Raw genomic sequence first — 25,682 nt, 5'->3', positions numbered from 1 at the left:
GTGACAGATGTGGGGTGCCGCCTCCTGCGCTCACCACCAGATGGATACCTTCCGGTAAGAGATGCCAACTGTGAGAGCTATCTCCGGCGTTCGCTGGCAGATGAATTCTCTTAACGCAGGGCTTGCTAGAAAAGCCTTACTGACGAGTCTTCTAACGGGACCAGGATAATATACTTTCCTTTCTTTTCCTCAATATTCCATGTTTATTCCGAGCATATTCCACCTTCATCTTTGCATCTATAGCACAGCACCCTATACAGAAATGATGTTCAAAGCCATCTAGCAGCAGATTCATACTGTACAACGGACTCCTACTACAGACGAGGTATAAGACAGACAACTGTGGTTGACTGAGGGCTTTAGGTCACCGAGTCTCTCTTCATCAAAATATTTATCATATTATATCACAATTTCCATTGTATTTTTCTTTATATGTTAGAAAGCTAAATTATAAAATATAAGTTCAGGAACAGAAAAATATAGTACTATTGGATTATGTCAAGCACGATGTTACGTTTAACAACAAACAGATCGTTATATGCATTTTTCTTTCCATTTCAAAAAATTGGAGATGAAGACCGTATTAACAACGAATTGAAACAACCTGAAATAATTGAAATAGAATCTTTATCTCCAGGTGAAATTGGTATAGATAGATTAAAACATATGTTTCATGATAGGTAAGTACGTTTTCTGATATACAAAATCAACTATTATTTTTAATAGTATTAATTTCAGTTTTTGATTATTAACGCAGGAACGGTAATATATCCAATGAAGTTCAATCTATTGTGAGTGCCACAGTTACAGGTGTAATAGGAGGATTTATTTATGGTGGGGTAGCAAAAACAAAAGATATACCAACAAATTTTATAAGGGAGAATCAAGCTACAAAGTGGGAGAGCACTTTCTATGCAAAGAGACAATTACACAATAAATTTGCTTTGGAATTTTTCAAAAAGGGTACACGTATTGGCTTATCAGCAGGAATCTTTTGCTTCTTATTTCAGTAAGATGATTTTTGTAAGTAATATCTATAATAAAACACTTGTATAAATATAACTGCATTTAAAGTTTTTTACTAGGAGCACATCAGTTATGATGTATGTATATAGAGGCAAATTTGAGATAATCAATTGTACAGCTGCTGGGGCTTTGACAGGAGGTCTGTTTAAAATCGATATGGGACTTAAAGGAACAATGGCAGGTACAATTATTGGTAGTCTATTGGGCAGTATGTATGGTGCAGTGGCAAAGCTACTATTGTACATTACTGGAGCGGAGCTAAGTGACTTGTATGAAATACATTTCCAACTCATGCAAAAGAGACGAGAGTAAGTATTTGCAGTCTCATAATTTTCAAACTAATAACTTTAATTTACTTTAAACTAATACTTATTTTACAGTAATTTAAAATATGCGTCTACAACTTACATGAACAATGAAATAATAGAGCTTAGAGAGAAGTATGTAGAAAATAAGCTACTGCAAGAAGCAGCCAAATCTCAAGAAAAATTAGAGTAACATATTACTAAAAAGAACTGTACTTAGAATGTGAATAGATATGTATCATTGTTTTATTTATTTAATAATTCTCAAACAACATAGATTATATAATATATCGAATACAACAAAAAAATACTGCAATTTTTACTTATATCACTGAATATTTTGGATATTTAAAATTATCTAATTTCATAAAAAAAAAAAATTCACTAATTAAGTATGATTTGAATGTACAGGCTGGTGAACGTGCAAATGGGAACACCTAAATGGGTTTTTCTATAGATATATGAAGAAGCTAAGATTTCCTAATATTTTAACTAACGAACCAGTGATTAAAACAAAATTTTCGTAAGTTTATCAATAATTGAATTTTTATTTAAATTATTTTTCCATATATCTATAAACAAGAGAAATTTTGAATAGTTGTTCCCATTCATGTATAAAAAATAATCCCATTGCATTCTATCCTGTACACACATACATATATACATATATCTCATCATTATTACAAACTATCCTTATTTACATCTTTATGCATTAAAATGGACAAATATAATATAAATAATATTTAATGTAGTTTACAATCACGTTTACAAAATAGGCCTGATGCTTAAGTAAAATCAATAAATTCTAATTCAAAATCATACAAAAGAAATCATTTTTGTATTGAAAAGATAATACTTTTTGATTGACAAATATAAGAAATAAAAGATGACACATTTATATTGCTCTCAACGAAAGAACAATGCATGTATAGTATACATGCGCACGTGTATATAAATGAATTAGTGTACGTACACACACACACGCACGCACACATACAATCATATATATATATATATGTATACATCTGCAAGGTATTCAAAAGAAGCATTCTATATTTGTATATTATATAGGACACATTAAAGTGAGTGAAAATCCATAATAAGCATAGGTCAAAAGGAGAACCGTTTCTGAGATAAAAATATTTGTATTTACTACCATCAGGATTGACTTACTATTGGTTTTTCGTAACTGAATCCAACATGTTTGTCAAATAATTTGTCAGAGATATGCAATTTTCGAAGGAGTTCGCAATTCTGTGAGAAGTAGATGCTAAGCGTGTATAGAAATGAAAGGAGTATCCGTGTAAAATGTATAAATATCGAAGTTAGTTAATATTAATATCGAAGTTAAGACAATTATGATGCTAGTAAATAAAAATATTTATATCTCAGGAACGGTTGATCTTTCGACCTATGTTTACAAAGGCTTTTTCACACTCAGTACAGTATGTCCTATATATCATACAAATATTGAATGTTTTTTTTGTAAACCCTATATATATTTGTATGTACGTATGTATGCATGTATGTGTGAGCACGCGCGCGCGCGCGTGTGTATACATATCTATTTAACTATCTTGATCTGAAGTTCCTAAATCTTGAATCTTGGTTAAACGTTTTGCACCTCTGCCTGGTGGACCCTTAGGCTTCGCAAATTTTGGCTGATGCAAACTGATTTTTGGATGTAACTCCTCTTGTAAAAATCCCTCGGTTAGTTCACTTCCATCATCTATTTCAAGCTATGCAATCAACACATTTTAAAAGAATAATTATTATAATACAGACAAAAGCAGAAATGTATTGCTGAATTTGTAAACACAAGGAAACAAATTGAGCAGCTTGAAAAAAGAAAAAAATATTGCAAAACAAATTTTGTAAATGCACAGGCCTATTCTGTAAGATAACTGAAATGTATTTGTAAATCTTAATTGTAATTACATACCCATCCAAGGATTGACTCACCGTGTACTCCTTACAGGCCTATTCTATTTGGATAAACCATGATCGATGATAATACAAGAAAGAGAAAAGTAGAAATTTGAATAGATATCGTTCAATATCAACTTGTTGAAAATTAAAACAACAACAACCTGTTAGATTAAATTACATAATGCTTTATTGTTTGTAGCGATTTTAGTATTGGCAAGATATACAATTTTTTTAATCATAATAAACCTATAATTACGTATTAACAGAATGAAAATAAAATTATACTAGAAACTTACAGAATAGGCCTGGTACAAGATTATAAAGCATGTCCAGGCTGTAATGTGCGTTATTATGTAACGTGGACCACATACAATACAAGCAAAAGTGTATGTACGCACAGCATATCTCTTGGATGTGATGATCGTGCTACCAATTCTTTATAACTTACTTACTTTGTGTGATCGTAACTACAAGGGAAATCTAAGTAACACTATTTTCACATATGTTTACGATACACGAAATATTTTACAAAGATAAGAACTTGATGCAACATTTACAATTTTGCACTTTAACATTCTTATAGAATTATAGTCTTAAATTAACATTTTGCCTATGGGGTAACAATTGGTACTTGTTAATAGTTTCATTCCCCTACCACCTACCTCATTTTTAATCTGTGTCTAATGAAATGTGCAAAACTGTAAACATTGTGTTACAGTCCTACTTTTGCAACATATTCTGTATATTATAATCATAAATAAAAATATATTACTACATATTGCTAATTACATTCACCTTGTAATTACAATCATTCACATTTAACTGAGTTAAGAAATTGGTAGCACAATCAAGATTTTTATGAGACGTGCAATGTGTGTATAAAATTTTGCTCGTTACTGTATTCATTAACGGTTATTGAGCATTTTGAAAAGATTCTTTCTTTTGTATACTCTTTCTTCTGGAACTACTACATAAAAATGTTTGCCAAATTCTACATGTTTTCTATATACATAAATGCATGTATAATAGAGCAGTGCAGAGGAACATAAAGTAGAATAACTTGTTCTAGATGAGACACATAAAGCTAAACTAACAAACGATGAGTATGTACGTTATGATTCCAATTATAAATGAATTCTCTATATCTTGGAAAATCTCATATGTCAAGCTCGACTTTCATGTCAGCATATACATGTCTTGAAGAGAATAAGCATAACTTAACTTTTTTTTTTTAAATATATAATTGTAAAAAACGAGGTGTATTTTCTTTTCTATTCATCTCTTTCAAATATTTTTTAATGAAATAAATGCTATACATTTGGCGCACCTCGCTATCATTACACTAATTCAAATTAGGCCAAACTCTCATGCTAGTAATTTGTTTTTTTTCTGTGTGTGTATTTGACAACAATTTTTCAAAAGTTTATAAAAAGCTACGAGAGTTAAAAAAATACAGATCAGAAAAAATAGAATGTTTCTCGAATAATTTGTTGCTGGCAATTAGATTATATAGTCCCATTTGCTATACATTTCATAGAAGGAATGTCGGTTAAACGAATTTTAAAAAAATACAGATTAATTTGAAAAAAAATACTGATAACATATCACAATCTGATTTCCAACTTCGTTGTATAAAACATTTTCCCACTTTTTCAATTCATTAAGAACACAAGTCAATTATATACTTCTACATCTTATCTCTCGCATATGTATTGTTTGTAAATTAAAATAATAAATAAGAAATAAATAATTGAAAGATGTATGAGTACTATACGGAGTGTGTTTGTTTTTATCTACACAAATCTGAACACTTTGTGCTATTTCTTGACTATACAGCCAATGGGACATACCAAGATCAGTCTTAGTACACATATTTGTGGAGTCTAGTATTCTGTATCATTTACAATAATATAGAACATGATGAATGTATATATAGATATATACTATATATGCTAGTATTACCACTAGCTCGTGTTCGAGAACGATAATCGTGTGCAAAAAAATATATCCATACGTCAGTATGATGTTTGCACATTTATCACTTGTCTGCTTATTATTCTCTATTTAAATTACGCAGAGTAGTTAGGTGAGTGGCGTCAGTTAGCTAGGGCACATGGAATTTTCCCTAACTCTTTAAAAATCACGTAAGGTATGCAAGTTACCATAGGTATTTATGAAACGCTCTAATCTATATTGCTAATTCCTATAGAAGTGTTTGCATGAATTTGAAAATCAAGCCTTCAAGTATCACCTAACAAAATCACTAATACAAAACGAGACTTATGATACATATCACTTTCCATTGGACTAGGAACTAATTCTCACAGTTGACTCACTGGATTTTTTTTTCGTATATTCGAGTGACAAACTCTAAATGTATAGAATAAAATAAAATAAAGGAACTGTAATTACAAAGATAATATCCCTACAAGATCTTTCATAAAATTATATTCTAATAGATTCTAATAATTGATCATTGTAATATGTGGAATTAAAAGTGTAAAATCCAGTGGAAGGCTTCACTTTCAACTGACAATGAGTCTCATCGCATTTTTAGAGTACTGCATCCAGCACAAACGAAGGATTATTTATTACTGTATTCTCATGAATCAGCAGAAACCTGCATTCTATGACAATCGTTTTTACCCAGAATATGTGTCTGTAATTATCAATAAGCGCTTCAAGAAGACCTTATCGCGAGAATTTTGTTTCTAAAATTTAGAAAAATACATTGCTCGGTCTACTTCGACTCGCTACATAGATATATGTATGTATATGTATCACTTCAGCCAATTAACATTAAATATTAATAAACACTGCTAATTAAGAAGTTTTCATATCTCTATAAAACGTAGCATATTTTTCATTCAAATTGTTTCACGACAAGCGTATCTATATTTACGCCAACGAGGATTGTATCTGAAACTCATCATATCATTTTAAAACTACATATTTGTAACATACTATCACAAATTTCGAATTTATGGAGGAAGCTATATCGAATGTGTTGTAAGACATCACAAATACTTTAACATTGAAGAGTAATAAAAAATAATGGCAATCAAAGTACATAGAATCGGTTAACTCAAGACACAAGATCGCTTCTGCTTTGATTTTTTCTCTGGTATAGATTGAGTAGGGGCATAGGGCGTTGACGGAGTTGCAGGAGTTATAGCAGCTGTTTCTTTTATGGTTGCAGGAGCTTCCAACATGTCTGCCAACTCTTCGCCACTATTTACTTCCAACTAGGATTTGTCAAAATTTTACAAAAAAAATAATACTTTACTTTCCAATATTAAAAAGAGTAGAAGCTAGAAAAGAAAGAGATATCATATAGTATAGTAAAAGAAAGTGAAAAATGCGAGTTTGGTTTTTCTAGTTTTTTGGAATACAAAGAATTAAAGAAATGTATGGATACCTATACATGTAGAATTGAATGCATTAAATAATTCCTGTTAATAGACAAGCAAAAACAATGAAAATAAAGTAAGCTGGAAAATATATAATTGAACTGTAAAGTAGCTCTTTATACTCACTTTTTTCATTATAATTACTCCGAGTGATTGAATAAGTTCTAGAAGAGGTGCTTTACACGACGAGTACAACATTCTTTCTTTGATGCTACAGCTGTATCCAGGCATGCTATATATAAAAACTGCAACATACACACACAAAATATTACTTAATAAAATCATTATAGTATTTCTACCTATTTCACTCACATACCAATACATTCCATGTAATCTCCTTCGTGGGTGTGTTTAAAATTATAAAGATGGTATCTAGCAGAATCCGATGGAACTTTTGTTGGCAGTTTATCCAATGAAATGTCACAGGCTGTGACCAGGTGTATTTTTTCTTCCTCCAAATCGATCTTCAACTGAACATACTCATGAACTCCTCTACCTAGCTCTGTAATCGCTTGTTTTGCTTCATCCGTTACAGGAAAAGCTACTCCACTTAATGTTTGGTGTCTTGTTTCTACGCTATAATCTGTGCTAACTGTACTCTTTTTAAGCTCTGCTAATTCTTCTTCAGCAGTGGTTAACGGTGCTGGAGCTGCATCATTTCTCTTGTATTTATAGTAACCTTCCAGGGTTACATCCTCTGGTACAGTACTATGCAATTCCTCTTTTATCGAAGCTGTACCAAACTCTTGTTTTAATGTAGCTTTAGTTGATGCATAAAGCATTTTTTGTCTAACTGGTGCAGTATCAGGTGACCAGGATATGAACAACCAATCGTAGCCAGAATCAGGAGACTTAGTATCAAGTCGATAAAGAATATATGCAGGTTGATTTTCAACAATCAGGGGCTTGATCAGTTTATCGTAATCATCTTGCCACTTGTTTGTAGGCTTTGAGGAAGCAGCAGCTGTTAATTCCTCTGCAAGACAAGGACATATATACATATATATGTATACATAGAGATCTTATTTATATAGGTACTCTCTAAACTTACCGTTTTCTATGGAAACTTTTAAAACCCGTATTTTGCCATCACGGCACTTGGCAAATAATCTCTTAAGAGCGTCGTTCGCTGTAATTAATAAAACATTGTCAACTGGCAAACAATGGTGCATTCCAGGAAAATATAAATAATGTAGGCACAAATTTAACTCGTTCTTTTGCAAATCCGTATCGCTGTGTAAGGATTGTTATCGAATTGAGGTTAACTTAGTTCTTATGAAATTTTAAAAAGTTTCGATTCGAATTTCAGGAAACGATGGTAAATGTTTACCTTTGATCCCTGTCTGATGCGACATGATTTCAATGACGATTTGTCAAATATCTTCTTTTGCTGAAAATATGGTACAACGTACAATACGTAGTCGTTCTTGGAACTTATTGCGGAAGGAGAATTACATACTAATATGTATATGTACCACCACTAACACAAGCAGCTATGTAAATGATTCGAATGCGAGAAAAAAAATTACATGAATTTGAAATCAAGAGAAACTACCGGTTCGCGGTTTTTTCAGCAAATATTCTTGAGGGTTCTTATCAATCTTTATTTTCCTGATTCTAATGAATCCGAATGTCACGTTAGTGAATGCGGACTAACCATGTATCATAAATTACTTATTAAATTGCTCCTAATCCGAATGCACTTCACATTTCACGATTTTTTTCAGTAAAACAGAAAGAAAAAGTGGTAAGTATGCAGATCAAGAAACAGAAAGAGATGGAGAGGGAAGAGAGAGAGAGAGAGAGAGAGAGAGAGAGAGAGAGAGAGAGAGAGAGAGAGAGAGAGAGAGAGAGAGAGGAAAAAATATATACGTATGTACATACGTACTTTGTACATAAATATAAACATACTATACATGTCAATTTCAAAATGGCTTTCGTGCCATTTTCCAGCAAAAGTACAATAATGGGCTCTATTCCTGCACGTTTTTCTTATTCTCTAAGCTGGGACTCACATCCCCATCATTTTACTGCGCATCCAATCCGCAGTGGATCCTGTCTCAGCAGTGAATCGTCAGCCAATCAAAGCAAAGAAACTTTCTATACTGATCCTCGCTAACAGATCAAGTTGCGGCCTGGAGGTGTGCAGGAGTAGGTCCCATTATTGTATAATTTATCACGAATGTAGAACGCAACTTTTTTACTCCAACACGCCTTTTTTCAATATGAGTTTCCTTAAATTACATATATGTATATACATTGTCTTTTTATTATCTTTATGATATGTTAAATTAAACTGTACATAGTTCCATTATTATAAGGTGAATCGGTTGAATACAGAGCGTCTACGACACGGTTATAAGTAAGAATCAGTAAGAATTGTACATCGTGATTCATGAGAACAGAAGATGGCCCAGATTTCGACAATGGGGTGCGACAAGATCCCACTCATAGGTAGAACGACGTGGACATCAATGCTCTACACGTAATTTAAATTGTGTTACATAGTAAGAAATCTTTCCAATGTTTAATGAAACTATTATGCACGTACATATTATTATAATGAGAACTGTTAGAAAAATACTGAATAAAATACTACTTTCATGCTTTGTGATACATTTGTGCGAGTATCTAATGCAAAACGATTAAAGCTTAATTTAGAGAATTATATTCGAAAAGCCCTGGTTTTATATACTATCTGCGCGACCTCTTTTTCTAAGATTTCTCTAAGATGGCGTGCTGTCATCATAACATATATGTTTTATGATATGATTACATTTCGATGCTTCAAAACGTTCTCACTTGTTAGTTTGACAGGTTTCATTTGCCTTGTGAGTGACAGTAGTTCTTCTATATTAAACGGCAAAGATATTTTGGATTTTGTTAAGGATACAACTTAATATTATTTTATAATGGAAACCGAGAGGCGATCAGATTTATATGAAGAATGGAAAAAACGGGTAAATTGTGTGAATTTATACGTAGTCAGTATAGCAATGATAAAATTTCCTGGAATATGGTGCAATTCTTTTACGATCGAGCGATAATGATAACTAAAGAATTAGAAACGAATTCAACAAATGTAATATGTTTAACAAATTAATGCTTTACAATGTTCCATAATTGCCAAATGTCCAGAAATATTTAGAATCTAATATATAAATGTATAAGAGGTATTGGAATTTTTCCTAGGCTTTTCTGGGCCCACTTCCTCAGGGATTTCTCAGAGTAGAGGAACATAGTATACAAGAACAACAAGAAGCTGCTGATGAACAAGCTGCGCTTGCACTTCATCAGTTGCAACTGCAAAATATGCCTGTGATGCATGAACCCCATGTTGGTAGACTTAGCATAACAATCGTTCAGGTAATCTGATAGCCGGTGGTTTCGATATCATAGAAATTACAATATATTCTTTAGAATTAAAACACATATATTGTGTAATAACATTTTATTCATAATTTCAAAAAGATACTTCCTATAGGCTAGACTAGTAAAAAACTATGGAATGATCAGGATGGATCCTTATGTGAGATTGAGAGTAGGTCATGCAGTTTACGAGACACACACGTGTTCCAATGGAGCAAAGAATCCACATTGGAACAAAGTTATTCGATGGTATATGCATTTCAAAGAATACAAATATAATTTCAAGTATATTTAATTATCATATACATATTCTTGTCTTATTATTGTAGCTATCTGCCACCTGGAGTTACACAAATATATGTAGAAATATATGACGAATGTTCTTTTGTAATGGACGAGTTAATAGCATGGGGTCACATAGATATTCCACCGCAAGTCCTCCAAAAGGGTGAGACTTACGAGAGTTGGTACAGGCTTAGTGGAAAGCAGGGAGACAATCAGGAAGGAATGATAAATCTAGTTTTTAGTTATATGGTAAAGATTGCTAATAATATGGTGAAAACATCTGTATCGACCATTTAATGATTTTATTGAATTTCAATAGACCAAAGGTCATCCATATATGAACGTACCAGCAAATATAAAGGCTCCTTCTTCAACAATGTTCGATATGAGACAGTATACACCAGTACATGTTTATACAACACCACCTGTAACCGCTGTATTACCTGATGCACCCAGTTCTATGCCAAATGCTGAGGTTGAGTTAAAACAGGTAAATATGTGGAGTATATAATTACTTCTTCATTTTAATTGTTAAAGATCCAATATACATAATTTTCATTTCTATTTGAATCAATACAAGAGTATATCGATTGCAGATCATGGAAATGTTCCCGAATGTGGATAAAGAAGTAATTAAATCTGTTTACGATGTGAATCAGGGGAAAAAGGATGTAACTATAAATTCATTGCTCCAGATGTGTGAATAAGAAGTTTCTTTTTATGTAAATTATTTTATTTAATTCCAAAGGCCATATTTGTATTTTCTGCTATGCTGTATTCCTTTCAGAATGTAATATATGTGCGACCTATTGCCATGCATTTTATGGTTTTTAACGTCTAGGAAGTTTCGTAAGGAGATTCATAAGACTTTATTGGGCAGGGAAATATATTTTCTATGAAAGTATCTTTCTTAATGTTTCCCATATTTATTGATCCTTTAATTCTCTCTTTCTCTTTGTGTGTGTGTGTGTGTGTGTGTGTTGTGAATAAAAATGTTGTTTGAACAGCTTTTTATTTCAAGGAAAGAAATCGATGGAAGTTGCTCTGGTCTCGATAAAGAATTTTACACTTTATGAAAGTATAACAGTATAAAAATTAAACGCGGCGTACATTCCTAATATTTTATGTTGAGAAATATAAATGAATGTTCGAACCTAGAGTAGTAGAAGTAAGTGGTAAATATAAAATGTGCTAAGAAAATATCCTACATGCTTATCTCCATCGTTTCTGTTACCAAGTTAAGGTAACATTTGTAACTTTTCCAATGACGAAAATATATAAAAATTTATAAATTCATAAACAGTACTATATTAAATTATATAGGATCCCCTTTACTGCATTTGTACCTCCATTTTCACAAATACGAACTTCTTAATGCTTCTATTTACATTACCATCAGAATTAATCAGTTCTTTGAATACAAATCATTACATTCCTGTGAATATTTACTATTACCTTTTAATATTTCGTATGCCACCGTTCCCGAATTTTTAAGATATGCAATGATTTACAGACTAACTGGACCATACGTAAAAGTATGTACTCTGCCAGTGCGGAAGATATCTTTTTATCGGTTCTGCAATGAACCTAGCAAAAGGCACATTCTTGGATAATGCAGTAAGGAAAGCATATATCCTAAGTTTACTACATTTATCGTAAAACGGAGATCTTAGAATGTAAAGCAATACAGCTAATATTCTTCTATGTAATTCCCGTTCGTCCTCTTTATTAAATATAGCTGCCTTTATTGCCTTATTAAATATTTGTAAACTAGAAGAAACAATGAATCGTTTCTATATACTGTTCATCGATTTAACTTTTTTTTTAGATTGTTAATAGCAAATTATTTACCTAAGTAAATCAATGGCTAATGATAATAACCATGGTGGCCATTGTTTCTCACCAGTTATAGATATACAACCTAAATGGAGCAGTGGTTTCATAATATACAAACTCTAAAAACAAAAGAAACTATATTAGACATAATTAATAAGAGTTTGTGATAATCAATAAAATAGTGCATAACCCATTCTCACCTCTGCAAAAGCTATATTTCTTTCTAATTTAGGGGAGGAGTTTAAGTTGTCATAAATACTAGGAGATAGAGGTTCCCATGTGCGTGTATGCATTGAATTTGTGCCCCTTATACTCCTAACAAAAGTACCAGATCGTTTTAATGTGAATCCTTCTTTTATCTTCTCCACTTCAGAATCGTCCAATTGATTTCTATTAAGTGGCTTCAGAGGAGGACTTTTTACTACTCGTTCTTTATACACATGTACTAACAGAAGTCGTAGCACAGCCCTAAAATAGATTTATATATACCATGGTTTCACCATCCTTTTCTTCTACCATTAATAGTACAAAAGCTTGAAAATATAAATGACTTACTTGAATATTTGTATCACAATAATTATAAACCATTTACCAGTATGTCCCCATTGTTTCTTAACAGAGATCTCAAACAAAGTTTCTGTGTATTCAACAATGGTTAACCAGATTTTGATTTTTGACCTAAATTGGGGAAATTTTAAATGTAAATGCCTACCGCTGCACATTAATAAATCATTAAAAAGTACTATCAGATTCGACAGAGAGTAAATAAGCTCCGACATTAATGTAGAATTATTGAAACGGCCTGGAAAAGACGAATTTGTAGAATATATCGAAACGTAAACATTATATTTTGTTAAGGAAGAAACATTCTTTAGCGAACCAGCTGTGAAGTAAGATAAACATTGTATTGTTTCTTCCAAATCTGCCAGCAACTTTGGATTTTCTATTACCCATTTTCTGTAAGGTTCGATGACTTTTAATATGGAAGAATTTATTTTATCAAACACCATTGTCATTCTTCTAAAAAATTTAATGGAACCCTCATCAATATTGAATTTCGACTTCGACCATCGACTGTCTCCAACTGTCCCCGTGCTCTCGTGACACCCACCCAACATCGACGTGTAAAATGTAAGAGACATCATTGGCTCATTCCGATAGAACATCACAACATGAAATTGCACTTCTTTTATTACAGAAATTGGAATACGCGCGCGCACTCTTTATTTACATTTCAAATTGATGTTTGCTAAACAATTATATTAACCTGTAATTGATATAAAATATACAGAATGTACACTTCGATTTTTACTTATACCACCTGTTGTATCTACATATGTGTATAGGACATATATACGATGGGGTTTCATTAGCATAGTCATAGCCCTGAATAGCCCATAACCCCGGTTACCCATGCCGTGCTCGTATACCCGTAAGTCAACGTAAGTTATGGTCCGTAAGCCGTAACGCAAGAAAAAATGTATGTATGCATGTAGTATATTCGTTTCATAGGTTACATCGCTGGTAAAAAGTTTTCACATAAATCATGAGCGAGATAATTTCATTGAATAACGAGTGTGGATTTAAATATTCACAAAAGGAAAATAAACATGAGGAATATCAGTATTTACATTTAATTGATAAAATTATTAAACAGGGAATTAAGAAATCCGATCGTACAGGAGTTGGTACACTATCGCTTTTTGGAACTCACATGAGATTTAGTTTAAGAGATGGTACGAAAATATAAATTGTCATTGGCAAAAGAATTTAAATAATTATAACATAACATATTAGAAAAATATATTATACTTACTTGTTACAGATGTATTTCCATTACTAACCACAAAAAGGGTGTTTTGGAAAGGAGTGGTCGAAGAATTGCTATGGTTCATAAGGGGATCAACAAATGCTAAAGAACTATCATCCAAAGGTGTTCATATTTGGGATGCTAATAGCTCACGCGAGTATCTAGATTCATGTGGATTCACAGATAGAGAAGAGGGAGATCTGGGACCTGTTTACGGATTTCAATGGAGGCACTTTGGAGGAAAATACAAAAATATGTACACTGATTATAATGGTCAAGGTAATATACCCAGTGCCACATTAACAAACTGCTTTTTGTTTCCAAATAAAAGTTTAAATATTTTTCTACATTAATAGGTATAGACCAATTGAAGGATGTCATAGATAAGATAAAAAATTCTCCCGATGACAGAAGAATTATTATGTCAGCTTGGAATGTAGTTGATATCCCACAAATGGCACTACCTCCTTGCCATTGTTTTGTGCAATTTTTTGTGGGCAATGGTGAATTATCTTGTCAACTTTATCAAAGAAGTGCTGACATGGGTCTTGGTGTACCTTTCAACATAGCATCTTATTCTCTATTGACTTACATGATAGCACATGTTACAAATTTAAAGGTTCAACATCCTCTTTTCTCTGAACTTACACAGAAATGAAGTGGAGAATTTTTAATTAAAACTATTTTTTTGTTTATTTTTAGCCAGGTGAATTTGTACATACAATGGGCGACTGTCATGTGTATCTCAATCATATATCTGCACTCACAGAACAACTAGAACGCGAGCCGAGATCATTCCCACATTTAAAAATAGTTAGGGATGTTCAAAATATTGATGAGTTTCTACCTGAAGATTTCGAATTGATTGGCTACAAACCACATGCGAAAATCGCTATGGCGATGGCCGTTTAACCATTTTGATGAGTCACTACTTACAATTTTTTGAAGAACAGGATCATCAAGAAAGTAAGCATTGTCAATTCAGTTTACACAATCGATAAACGAATATAATTCAAGTTATTTTACAATTTCTAACTATATCTATACTTTATTTCCTAATAAAAATTATGCTTTTAATAAACTCGTATTTTAGTAATTGTATATGTATGTATGTATGTATGTATATATATATATACACACATACAGACGTAGACACACGCACGCACGCACGCACATACATTTATGTATACCAATTTCTCTCAATACCGGTCTTTATATATAATATGGTCCATACATGTCTGTTACAATTTTACATGTTGCTTGTTTTCATAAAGCGAAAATCACAAGTGATTTATTGCAATGCGCGTTACGATTAAAAAGAAAGATAGAGCACATTTCACAGATGTAACTGACAAGCATGGACATTAGAAGGCCTTACGTAAACATCTCTTAGATCTAAAAAAATTACAATTACAACTATACAATTTCTGAATCCAGTACTTCCTTAAATCGTGTGTAAATGTCTACTGGAAATATCGTTTATTGCGACGTCTGTAGCAGAAAATATACATATACTCCTATCATTCAAAGCAGCATCTTCCAAATGAATCAATCGTATGTCCACTTGTTCGATTTCAAGTAATGAAAGATATTTTCCATAAAGAACGGAGAAAAAGAAAAAATTTAAGGGAAGTCTCCGGATATCAAGGGCTAACACATTTGTACATCGTTGGACTGTGAAGTACTTAATTGATGTAGCTGTTGGGTAACCGCTAAAGTACCACACTCGCTCACAGTAATTGCCATGCAAATAATATCTAATTGTCAAAAAAGAAAAGGAAAGATTATTGTAGAGATTCCACACAAGAATATGGAGAAAAACAGAGAAACTTACCACCAAAGTAAGAACCAGTAGAAGTTTTCATCCTCCATTGACTATGATAGGTGACATTAGGAACCGGAGGACTTACGAGTTCAACGCTCACCTCTGTTGTTTCTTTTGGACCTAAAGATGGAACAGCTACCCTAGTACATCCCATTACTAATCCTCCGGTACGTTGTAGGCAAACTCCATCTGGCCATGGTTCTGTGCCACTATTTTGTACACACCATGATTTTCGAAATTTAGTATCAGGTGGTACTGACTCTCCGTTACCAATTGTACTGTCACATATTAGCGTCATGCAGTAATGTGGTAATTCAAGTGGCGATTCACAGTCGAAGTAACTACATATAGCTGCTTGGAGGTTCCTGCAATTATATGGTAATTAGTCTTAGCAATGATCAGAACACAACTGTAGTACAAAGAAAGCTGCTTGCTTTTTTTTATATTGTTCCTTATATTCAATAAGAAAGATAGTCTACCAAACAGAAGGATTGGAAACTGACAATGAGATTTCTATTAATTCTCCCTAAAGTAAACATCAACTACTCTAAATAACTCGCGCATTCGATTGAATTTCGAAAAAAGTTCGAAAAAATGTCGTCTATTGAATAAGAAATGATTTTGAATCGTAAATGTGATAGGGGTGAATCGAATGCATAGGGTCGAAGGATATAAACTGTCAACACAAAGGTCAAGAGATAAGAGATACAAGAGAAGTGAACTCTCGACGTAAACATGGCGACGTTAGGGTTAGGTCGCAAGAGACGAGACGATACTCGATTGTCGGTAAGAACGGCTGGCGGGAAGGATAGTGTCTCACCAGTTATTCATATCGAGGAAGAACCTGGCGGCTGCCTCGTTTACGTAGTTGCCAGCGAGCATGCTCTGCAGCTGTTTTACCAGATCGTCCTTATCAGTGGTGCTTAGACAGCTGAACTGGCGCAACAAATGCTGGTCCAAGTCGTTGTCTACGTTCATGATGCGCTTCCTTTTGACCGTTTCGATCCTCTGTGTTAACGTAACGTGATGTGTCGAACGCGCACACGTTTCCCGTAAACGCGTCGTATTCTATTTACTTCCTTTTTTCGTAGCGGAATCTTCAACTGGAAAATTTAAATGTCATTCGCCGTGACGTTATGATCGCCGTGCGAAGCAACGAGTGCATGCATCTACACACTCTAGTGGTACACTCCGCGTGAGAAACACATGACGCACGATATATAATCGCTTTCGCGGTACAGTCCGTTAAATCGAGGCGAATCCGCGTTCCCGTTTTCTCCGTTTCCTTTGTGTCGTGTGTAGGAATAAATTTTTAAATTTACATATGTATGAACATGATCACGTCTGCCCGATTTGTACGACATCTTACAACTACTTGTAGACACTACACTACATTGTACTTTATGTTTTCTTTTTCCGGTCGACACTCTCACTTGAACTAATTTTGAACGAAGTTCGATAATGAATTTTGCACATGTGTACGTCCCACTTCCGACACTGTAGGAATAAATTTTGAAGTTTATCCAGCGCAGTTATCTTCGACGTCTCTCTTTTAAATCCTGGATTTATCTTTAGTCCCGTACCAGCATTTACCTGACCCCTTCAATAATATGTAACAGGTATTAGCCGTAGCGGCATATTATCACAGTCACAGGTCGTCATAGAAAGTAGGAAGGAGAAGCAACAACGTGGTGTCACCTTGACCTTGGATTGGTTGAATAACAACGTTTTTACAGCTGATAAGCAAAGATACGCGCGAATACCGTCAAGGGCAGTCGAGGGGAAAACACTCGCGAAATCGACTTGTCCGCTTTCACGCAGCTTTTCTACACTCGTGTATTGCGAATTGCATGCGTGCGGGGATTTTGAATGCATTGCGACTATGTAGGTATTGTACATATGTATTTCGTACATATATATATCAAGTGCGTTACTGCTAAGTTCTATGATTTAAGAGATTCTATATCTTTGAAAACTTCTCGAAAGGTACTTTTGAAAGGTTTTCAAATCTCGAACTCGAATACCGCTTCAATTTATTGCAAACGAATTTACGCAATAAATTCTTTCAAATAAATTAAAGATATTTTTATGTGAAGAAACGATATACTAATTGTATCCTTTATAAAACGATTTACCTTATCAAACGGTGTACCGCGTATACGTCATTGTTTTCTCTCGTAACATCATTGTATTCGGGAATTAGATTTTTCTTTGTTTGCATTAAAGCTCGAAGGATAATGATTAAAAATAAACAAAAAAGTTGATTCTATCTATACTTATCACTTTACAATGATTTCTTGGGATTTACAAAACGATAACCATTTAATAGTTTCATTGAAATTTTGAGTATTTTTTAATTATGCTTCTTTAAATTCGAATAATAGCCAACTCTGCGCGCTTTACATCGTTTCACGTGCGCGCGCATTGAATATTGCGCCGGCGTGATATCCCCTCCCTCGTGATTATGGCCAGCAGATGCGTGCGCATTACGCCGCGTAACAGTTGAAATACGAAAGACAAGAAGACAGTCGTGGTCGCGGTAGTTGATCATGCAGATATTCGAAAAACGTCTGATCGCAAGGTGATATATCGTTTACAAAGTGGAAACTCACCGTTCCATATAAAGCCATCTATCATTGTTTTTTTGGCGAATAGTGTTTGTGTGTAGTTGACGATGAAACGTCAATAATAAATCGTGGCGTTCTCCAGTTTGTCCCGTCGTTCGCGAACGCTTTCTGCAGAAATCGAGACAACAGTTTCCCTTGTGTTTCCTCTGTGACAATTAGGAGTACACACAAACATCGATGAGGCTGTCTGAATTCCTGAATAGTCATCTTTTCGCTGAGAACAGGACCTCGTGATGACTGGTTTAACTATTCTTTTGACGATCTTATTTGTTCCGACGATCGCATGAATTAATTTGCACCGTGTATCGGCTTAACGATATCAAGAATAAGACAGTCGAGGTAAGCTATTGAGAATCTGCAGCGTGGTTTAAATGATTACTGTCTTTCTATTTTATTGAACCCTTAACTGGATCATTAGGACCGCCGCGGCTTTAATCAAATTATGCTGATAATTACTTAATAAGACTTGATGTAACTTTTTGGAGATTTAATTTCATATTATTTCCTTTATTATCTCACTACGTGATGCAAATGATTTGTTTAATTTTTAAGTCCTCTTTGATAGTCCATTTAAGAATCAAAAAAGATGAATGTTTTATTGTTTATTTTTTATTTTAACATGTATTTTAATTTTAGGGTACCAATTAAAATGGCCTTGTAAGTTACACTGCATATTTTGCATTATTTCATGTTGCATTTTGAATGCCATTGCAAGGGATAACTCTTTTTTTTATTAACATAAATACACTTGCTTTACTCCAATTCTCTGCTTTTATTGATTTGTGTATGTTGTTATTTATGTCATACGATATTTTTTGCATTTTGGTTTATGAATCTAGAACAAATTGACCTTGTTACACCTTGTTAGTTGGTAACGTAAATGAATTGCAAATAGTTTTATTTTATCAATTATAACAAATACAAGTCAATTTTCTCAATTCTTGATGAACTTTAACATAAACAATAGCAAGACTTGCATCAACAAAGTCCATTTTTAAAGCTGACCTTGAACAGAACATGATTGGACCATCTTCGGGTACTGGAGGGATTCCGGATCACGAGGTGTCCAATAGCCAGTTGCGAATGCCCAAGAAGCGAATTTTTGATGATCTGGATATAGAGAGTTTGTGCGAGGAAGTCCAAAACAACAGGAAACGGTACCATCTTGAAGAGATTCAGACTCCGATGGAGTTGGTGGCTACAAATCAGGTAATCGGTGACAACACTGCGGCGCTATTTTCTCCGTTATCGGCCCAAGAAGGTGCTGAGGAGTGTCCAATGGCACGCTTGGAGGTTCTCCTAGTAGATGAGACCAATTGCACATGGACCACCATCTCTGAACCGGAATCCCAGCAGAATGTTGGTGAAAATACCATACCTCCGTCTTCCTCGCCATCGGTGCATAAACAGGGACAAGTGATCCAGAATGTTCAAGTCGACAAAACCAGCTACCAGGTGGACTCGAGTTACTGGGAACCAGTGGTAACAATCCCTTCAACGAATCTGCAAGAGAACAAACTTGGTCCGCCTTTCAGTAACCACCACCATCAGCAGCAGCAACAGTTTGATGATCAAGAAACTGGGAACCTGTCCTGGTTACTAGACTTCAAATTGGATTCATTTATTGAGGCTGCTGATGAAAGATCTTCTTTACCAACATTCAGGGATGTCCATAATGGTGTGCATAAAACTCATTAGCTCATATACAGTTTGTAGGAAGAAAAATACTATGTATCATTTGTAGGGTACTTAGGGAAATGTAAGAAAGCTTGGGACAGTTTCAAAGTTGGAATTATATGTTTTTTGATAATTCGGGTGTTACTTTGACCAATGTTAATACCTGAACTTTTTTTTATAGGGGGTAAAACAAAAGTAAATGGACGCACTTATAGTTCCGCCTACGTGAACGAAGTCAAAAGCAATTACAACGAGAACAGTGCACCTTATCAGGACATGACTAAGAATTATTCAAGTCTCGATAACAGAAATTTTGCGTCCACTCGGTATAACGGACCCAAAAAGCCACCTTTCACCTATACAGAACTCATTGAACATGCTCTTAGAGAAAGGGGAGAACTTACAGTATCAGCCATTTATCAATGGATCTCGTAAGTGCCTATCTAAAGATGTGTAAATTATTTTAGATATGTATTTTGGACAACAAAATTTAATCTAAAGTTAGTAAGATCGGAAGAAACAGTTCCAGTTCCAGGCAAAGAAAATAATTTAAGTAAGAAATTTCACTGATTTGGCATTCTGAGAGTATTAATTTTCTTTTTTTTCTTCAATAATCATAATCATGTTTTTGTTTAAGTACAGCAATAGTAGCAACAGTATTTAAAATTGTTTATTAGTATAAGTAGCTCCATCCATCCTGTACAACTTTAGATGCAAATGTAGAGAACAGGTTTTTATACATTTGCTGGAGAAAGAGAGAGAGAAAGAGAGTGTGTGCGTGCGTGTGTGTGTGTGTGTGTCGAGTTTGTAGTTTGCGTCAATGCTAGATGGCTTGTCGGGGAGGGTCAGAGGAAGGTTCTTAGATGGTACCCCTTGGCACCGCTGCCCTCAAACATGGTACCACCTGGTACCAACTACTCTCTTCGACGTTGCCACCCCTCTAACACGAATGCGCACGATTTACTGGGCTCTCTGTGCTTTCACCTGTTCGATCGTGAACTCATGAAAAACGACGCTATAGATAATCGAGCCCCTGAACTGCTTCTCGTCCAATTTCCTATTATTAAGCGTTCGCTAAATGATTCTGTTAACAGGACAAGATTCTGTTAACTAGCATTCACAAAATTACATCAGTATTATTGCAGACGATTAATAATTAAGGGATTTTCCTAGTTTGATGAGTTAATTAAAAACCATTTGTTTTATATATATTTCTATTTTAAATTTAGTAATATCGCAAAAACTAATTAGCTAACAATAGATAAGTTGAAAATTACTACAACAGTTACAACCATGTTAGCCAGCAATGAACATTTTGTTGAAACGTTTTTACTACCACCGCTGTAACTTTAAGCAAAATGTATGTAGTATTAATTTTAAATAAACTCTTAGTTCAGAAGCGTGCATTAGTTTAGAAGCACGCCAAATCTGGAATTATAATGTTCATTACTTTTGCTTTAAAGTAATCCTCAAAGATTGTCTTGTAACTGAAGCGTGAAACTAGGAGAGACCTCGTAATTATAGGGGTCTGTAATCCGCCGTGACATCGTCGTGAGCAGGTGAAGAAAATTGGTCTGTGTGGGGTGCAAGTTTATCGACGTTTATATGGACAGTAGGGAAATAGTTCCTAATCGTTTGTCATTATGCAAATGCAGATTCTTGAAAAATCAATACATAAAGATATTGTTAGATATAACTAATCATATTAAGTTATATGTCATTAGAAACAATAAAATTTTTCTAATTAATTTTTCCATATTACTCATGAGCTTTTTCTTTTTGCAGCGAACATTTTCCTTATTACAAAAGCAATGACGATCGATGGAAAAATTCTGTACGGCACAATCTTTCTATAAACCCTCATTTTCGAAAGGGATCAAAGGCACCCCATGGGGCTGGTCACCTATGGGCCATCGCGAACCGATCCGTAGACTCTAGACCTAGACAAATCGTCAATTCCTTTACGAAGCAAGTTGCCAAGCTACCTGCAGAACCTGAAAATTCTCGAAGAAGTATTAGGTGACAGGAATTATATACTAGTCAATTATTATACAATCGGGGTATACATATCGTAATTATTTATTCAAATTCTTCGCAGTCATATAAATCCCATAGATGAAGTAGAAGCAGCGACTGCTAGCATCGCTCAACCAACTTCAGAAGAGGAGACTGAGAATATAGTCAGCTCTGTGACATTGGAACATTGTGCGGAGCAAATACTTAGTGGTATTAAAAAGGAAGTAGAAGTTCAATATTTAATCCCTATGATGATGTCCAGCAACGAACATGATTCGACGCAGACCGCTCAACAGACCCACGAACTCCATTATTCTGTGAAAGAAAGCGGTAAGAATTCTATTCGTCTTTTTAAGTCTCGGAAGATGGATAGTTTTCGATGATCGCGGGAAACGAATGCAGGATTATTTTGACACACAATACAATTTGTGTTAGAAACTGGTGTCTTATCGATCGTGGGTCAAAATGACCCTGCATTCGACGTGGATTAATTATCTTAACGTAATTGTACTTCATAGATTTCCTTAATCCTGTGTCGAAAGAGGTAGTGGCAGAAGAGTGTGGGCTTATAAGCGAGGGTTATCTAGTCACGGATTTGAATCCGACAACTTTAGGTTTGAACATGGTCGAGCCAGAAATCATCACACCAGAGAATCTCTTTGGCGAAGAGTTGAATTTCCAATTTTATGAATTATCGTCTCCATCACAGCTTCAGTCCGCTTGACATATGGACAAAAATAAGCTACGTTTAATAGTCATCGACGAGTTGCACGTACAAAATATTCAAAGTTGCGGTCAGATGGAGACTACCGGCGGTCGCGATCTTCACAGTGCCACTAAGGGAAACGAATCATCTCAGGAAGTTATAACTAATGGAAAATCATCCCTGGTCGTGCAAGATTACATTGAGAACTCTGACCTGTGTTCGACGGTGGAGAGTTGACTTCTTTAACAATGATGCTGTCGCAATTGCAAGATTTATACGATAAACCTAAGAAACTGGTCGAAAACGATTGTGAAACAAACTGCTCTGGAGGTGTGAAATAGTTTCACCAGTTGCAACATGCTATTGCCCTAATTGTGCCTGAATATGTGTCTTATCAAGTCATTTAATACTACACATTATAGTATAGTTTCTTCTAGCTCTTACAGAGTAACATGTAACGTTTTTTTGTATTAGCAAAAACAAGAAATATAATATTTACTATGATGTGTAAATAATGTCGTTTTAAGATTTGTCTTTTAAATTCAGTTTCTATTTTCTTTTGAACGTATCTATACAGAAACAATGTGTTTGAAATATTTATGTTTTCGGTTTTGTTTCAAGCGCCGGAGATTCCTCCCTGTTATCCGAAGGTGATTCTGCTTCAGACTTATCCATCGGCATGTTTTTCGCTAACAATTTCTTCTGCCTCTCAAGCTGTCGTTGCTTCTTCATTTCTTTTCTCTTCTTCTTATCTTCTTTTTCATACTTCGCTAGCATTTCGGTTATCTTCTCGGCGGTCACACGACCCGTAGCACGCAATTGTTTTCTGATCTCTTCTAATCTACGTTCTTTCTTTATTCTCGCCTCTTCTGCTTCTGCTTGCTTCTTAGCAACTTTTTCTTTCACATCGGCTATTAAATTTTCCATGTTAACCATTTTAGCTGCAATCGTGTTTTGCCTGCAAATAATGCAATGCCATGTATATTTTATTAGGCTCTATCAAAAGTTCTTTGACAAATTCTATATACCTAGCTATTACAGCTTCCTCCTTTCTCTTGTTTTCCTCCTTAATCTTTTGCCATCTTTCTTGGAGGGTCAATGGATAACTAATTCGTTCATATTCCTTAGCATCCTCCACTTCTTCGGGTGTTGGCCAAACTAATCCAGCAGGAACTCCTAATGCCTCCATGCCATATTTACCTAATATTCTTCTTTTATATTTCACTGTATCATGATACCAGTTCATAGATTCATTATAAGGTTTTTGACCCTTCAGGATATTTCTATGTGCAGGGGTCAGTCTTGATTTATTTCTTTTGCTTTCTATGTCAACTTCTTCGCTCAAAAACACTGGTTCTTCTTCCACAGATTCGAGAATTTCATTTGTCTGTTTTAATGCGAAGTATCTTCTCCCGATGATACTTTTTAATCTTAGCGTTAACTGCAGATTAGCAACTAAGTTCCTTAAAGACATTTTATTTTAGATTCTATAAAACAATATATTATTAATTGAATCAAACATTGTCCGATTATGACACCCACAATGAAATTAAATGTTTAATTTATAATTGTGTCATATAAATTGTATAACCAAGAATCTAACATAAGGTTAGATTTATTGTTACCTTTGATTGATGATTTGTTGACGGTTGCTCGTTACCTTTCATTCAATATGTGTATGTATATCTTCCAGAGTGGATTTTTATCAAATAAGATTGTAAGTGAGACCAATTTTCACAATAATTATGTACCTGTTCAAGATTTCAAATGTTTATGATGATCTTTCTTTGATTTGTAGTACAGTACAGTACAGTAATGGCCAATGGGTCTTACTCCTACATACTTCCAGGCCGCAGTTTGATCCGTTATAGAAATTGTTTATAGAAATTTTATTTGCTTTGACTGGCTGACGATTTACTATTAAGACAGGATCCATTGCGGATTGGATGCGCAGTAAAATAGTGGAGATGCGCGCGCCAGCTTAGGGAGTAAGAAAAGCGTGCAGGAGTGTAGGTTCTATTATTGTACCCAAATATGTATTCATATCTCAGATGTAGCTACGATTTTTCTACCTCTCTTAGTTTTTGCAAGTATCCCTACCATCCGTAGTCAATCCTGTCTTAGCACTCAATCGCTAGCGAAGCAGACGATCACGTGATCATAATATTGATCACATGGTCAAAATATTGCCATGGACGCTATCGTCTATTGAACATCAAGAAAAGAAAGTAATTGAAAGTAGTGTAAATTAACTACAATATAACAATTAAGGAAACATGGGCAGACTGGCAGAGGTATTGTGCTTCATAGAAAAATTATCGATATAGTGTTTCATGTAATTAAAATTGAATTTCCAGGTAGTTGGAGGACAGTCGTCTGATAAAAACAAAACTTTCGTATTCATGAATGAAGGTTATACTCTAGGAAATGCTTTGGTTACAGTAATCACTCAGAAGTACGAATAGACAATTCTCAAATATCTTAAGCTTTTTTTCCTCTTTTATTTATGTATATTTGTATATAGCCCTGATGTGGAATTCTGTGCTTGTTTTGTCAATCACCCAGCGGAGGGAAATATTTATCTGAGGATACAAGCGAAGAAAGGAAAAGCAATAAACATTTTAAGGAAGGGATTGCAAGATTACGAAAGGATTTGTGACCATACTCTGAAAACTTTTAATGCTGCCTATGATCACTTCAAAAGTTCTAAAGACATGGATACCACCTGATGTTTTATAAGATAGCTAATGTATATAAAATATTTTACCTGTTTTACACTATATAACAATTAAGCAATAAAATAATTTTTCGAAAGACTTAAAATATAGTTAAATTTATTTGAGGTTAGGTAATTACTTTTT

The 25,682-nt window shown here is 34.2% G+C and overlaps 9 protein-coding genes across 23 annotated transcripts; 5 read left to right on the top strand and 4 right to left on the bottom strand.

Annotated features, from left to right (window-relative positions):
- Positions 1-147: 147 nt before the first annotated feature.
- On the top strand, positions 148-1,647 carry 140up (RPII140-upstream gene protein). 2 transcript variants are annotated; one of them, XM_033481990.2, is made up of 5 exons: positions 148-325; positions 440-680; positions 758-1,009; positions 1,086-1,334; positions 1,407-1,647. In XM_033481990.2, the coding sequence occupies exons 2-5, from the start codon at positions 496-498 to the stop codon at positions 1,522-1,524; spliced, it is 804 nt and encodes a 267-aa protein (XP_033337881.2). In that variant the 5' UTR covers positions 148-325; positions 440-495; the 3' UTR covers positions 1,525-1,647. The 2 variants fall into 2 exon arrangements, with proteins under 2 accessions (XP_033337881.2, XP_033337884.2); XM_033481993.2 differs by having other exon boundaries at positions 150-325; positions 638-680.
- A 412-nt stretch (positions 1,648-2,059) lies between these two features.
- Positions 2,060-8,472, bottom strand: twf (twinfilin actin binding protein). 6 transcript variants are annotated; one of them, XM_033481980.2, is made up of 6 exons: positions 8,328-8,472; positions 8,001-8,060; positions 7,722-7,799; positions 6,987-7,646; positions 6,797-6,915; positions 2,060-3,070 (listed from the first exon to the last, which is right to left on the bottom strand). In XM_033481980.2, the coding sequence occupies exons 2-6, from the start codon at positions 8,023-8,025 to the stop codon at positions 2,900-2,902; spliced, it is 1,053 nt and encodes a 350-aa protein (XP_033337871.1). In that variant the 5' UTR covers positions 8,026-8,060; positions 8,328-8,472; the 3' UTR covers positions 2,060-2,899. The 6 variants fall into 6 exon arrangements, with proteins under 6 accessions (XP_033337871.1, XP_033337873.1, XP_033337872.1 ...); XM_033481982.2 differs by having other exon boundaries at positions 8,226-8,466; XM_033481981.2 differs by lacking the exon at positions 8,328-8,472 and adding an exon at positions 8,146-8,164.
- Positions 8,473-9,159: 687 nt separating this feature from the next.
- Positions 9,160-11,228, top strand: LOC117226829 (toll-interacting protein). Of its 2 annotated transcripts, XM_033481569.2 has the most exons (7): positions 9,160-9,177; positions 9,480-9,630; positions 9,863-10,036; positions 10,155-10,288; positions 10,369-10,573; positions 10,644-10,814; positions 10,921-11,228. In XM_033481569.2, the coding sequence occupies exons 2-7, from the start codon at positions 9,583-9,585 to the stop codon at positions 11,029-11,031; spliced, it is 843 nt and encodes a 280-aa protein (XP_033337460.1). In that variant the 5' UTR covers positions 9,160-9,177; positions 9,480-9,582; the 3' UTR covers positions 11,032-11,228. The 2 variants fall into 2 exon arrangements, with proteins under 2 accessions (XP_033337460.1, XP_033337459.1); XM_033481568.2 differs by lacking the exon at positions 9,160-9,177 and having other exon boundaries at positions 9,404-9,630.
- On the bottom strand, positions 11,227-13,326 carry Pex16 (peroxisomal biogenesis factor 16). Of its 2 annotated transcripts, XM_033481559.2 has the most exons (5): positions 13,041-13,326; positions 12,716-12,962; positions 12,361-12,628; positions 12,176-12,279; positions 11,227-12,094 (listed from the first exon to the last, which is right to left on the bottom strand). In XM_033481559.2, exons 1-5 carry the CDS (start codon positions 13,324-13,326, stop codon positions 11,839-11,841), a joined length of 1,161 nt encoding a protein of 386 aa, XP_033337450.2. In that variant the 3' UTR covers positions 11,227-11,838. The 2 variants fall into 2 exon arrangements, with proteins under 2 accessions (XP_033337450.2, XP_033337449.2); XM_033481558.2 differs by having other exon boundaries at positions 12,716-13,326.
- A 119-nt stretch (positions 13,327-13,445) lies between these two features.
- On the top strand, positions 13,446-15,051 carry Ts (Thymidylate synthase). 3 transcript variants are annotated; one of them, XM_033481566.2, is made up of 5 exons: positions 13,446-13,592; positions 13,673-13,896; positions 13,986-14,249; positions 14,327-14,589; positions 14,673-15,051. In XM_033481566.2, exons 2-5 carry the CDS (start codon positions 13,707-13,709, stop codon positions 14,880-14,882), a joined length of 927 nt encoding a protein of 308 aa, XP_033337457.1. In that variant the 5' UTR covers positions 13,446-13,592; positions 13,673-13,706; the 3' UTR covers positions 14,883-15,051. The 3 variants fall into 3 exon arrangements, with proteins under 3 accessions (XP_033337457.1, XP_076378117.1, XP_033337455.1); XM_076522002.1 differs by having other exon boundaries at positions 13,464-13,602; positions 14,333-14,589; XM_033481564.2 differs by having other exon boundaries at positions 13,464-13,602.
- On the bottom strand, positions 14,951-17,331 carry LOC117226832 (protein ILRUN). Its single transcript, XM_033481571.2, has 3 exons — positions 16,616-17,331; positions 15,805-16,160; positions 14,951-15,727 (listed from the first exon to the last, which is right to left on the bottom strand). Exons 1-3 carry the CDS (start codon positions 16,771-16,773, stop codon positions 15,621-15,623), a joined length of 621 nt encoding a protein of 206 aa, XP_033337462.1. The 5' UTR covers positions 16,774-17,331; the 3' UTR covers positions 14,951-15,620.
- Positions 17,332-17,520: 189 nt separating this feature from the next.
- On the top strand, positions 17,521-23,336 carry LOC117226821 (uncharacterized). 5 transcript variants are annotated; one of them, XM_076521977.1, is made up of 7 exons: positions 17,521-17,679; positions 18,582-19,079; positions 19,423-20,100; positions 20,281-20,530; positions 21,885-22,118; positions 22,198-22,445; positions 22,634-23,336. In XM_076521977.1, exons 2-7 carry the CDS (start codon positions 19,013-19,015, stop codon positions 22,837-22,839), a joined length of 1,683 nt encoding a protein of 560 aa, XP_076378092.1. In that variant the 5' UTR covers positions 17,521-17,679; positions 18,582-19,012; the 3' UTR covers positions 22,840-23,336. The 5 variants fall into 5 exon arrangements, with proteins under 5 accessions (XP_076378092.1, XP_076378091.1, XP_076378094.1 ...); XM_076521976.1 differs by having other exon boundaries at positions 18,180-19,079; XM_076521979.1 differs by having other exon boundaries at positions 17,521-18,761; positions 19,059-19,079.
- A 13-nt stretch (positions 23,337-23,349) lies between these two features.
- On the bottom strand, positions 23,350-24,647 carry CRIF (growth arrest and DNA damage-inducible proteins-interacting protein CRIF). Its single transcript, XM_033481570.2, has 3 exons — positions 24,447-24,647; positions 23,850-24,308; positions 23,350-23,779 (listed from the first exon to the last, which is right to left on the bottom strand). Exons 2-3 carry the CDS (start codon positions 24,293-24,295, stop codon positions 23,419-23,421), a joined length of 807 nt encoding a protein of 268 aa, XP_033337461.2. The 5' UTR covers positions 24,296-24,308; positions 24,447-24,647; the 3' UTR covers positions 23,350-23,418.
- Positions 24,648-24,904: 257 nt separating this feature from the next.
- l(2)37Cg (RNA polymerases I and III subunit AC2 l(2)37Cg) lies at positions 24,905-25,644 on the top strand. The gene is made up of 3 exons (XM_033481573.2): positions 24,905-25,115; positions 25,179-25,276; positions 25,346-25,644. Exons 1-3 carry the CDS (start codon positions 25,098-25,100, stop codon positions 25,548-25,550), a joined length of 321 nt encoding a protein of 106 aa, XP_033337464.1. The 5' UTR covers positions 24,905-25,097; the 3' UTR covers positions 25,551-25,644.
- The last annotated feature ends 38 nt before the right edge of the window (positions 25,645-25,682 follow it).

This window comes from Megalopta genalis, chromosome 5 (genome assembly GCF_051020955.1).
Source record: "Megalopta genalis isolate 19385.01 chromosome 5, iyMegGena1_principal, whole genome shotgun sequence".
Taxonomy (NCBI): Eukaryota; Metazoa; Arthropoda; class Insecta; order Hymenoptera; family Halictidae; genus Megalopta; species Megalopta genalis.
This window is presented reverse-complemented; position numbering and strand designations above follow the sequence as displayed.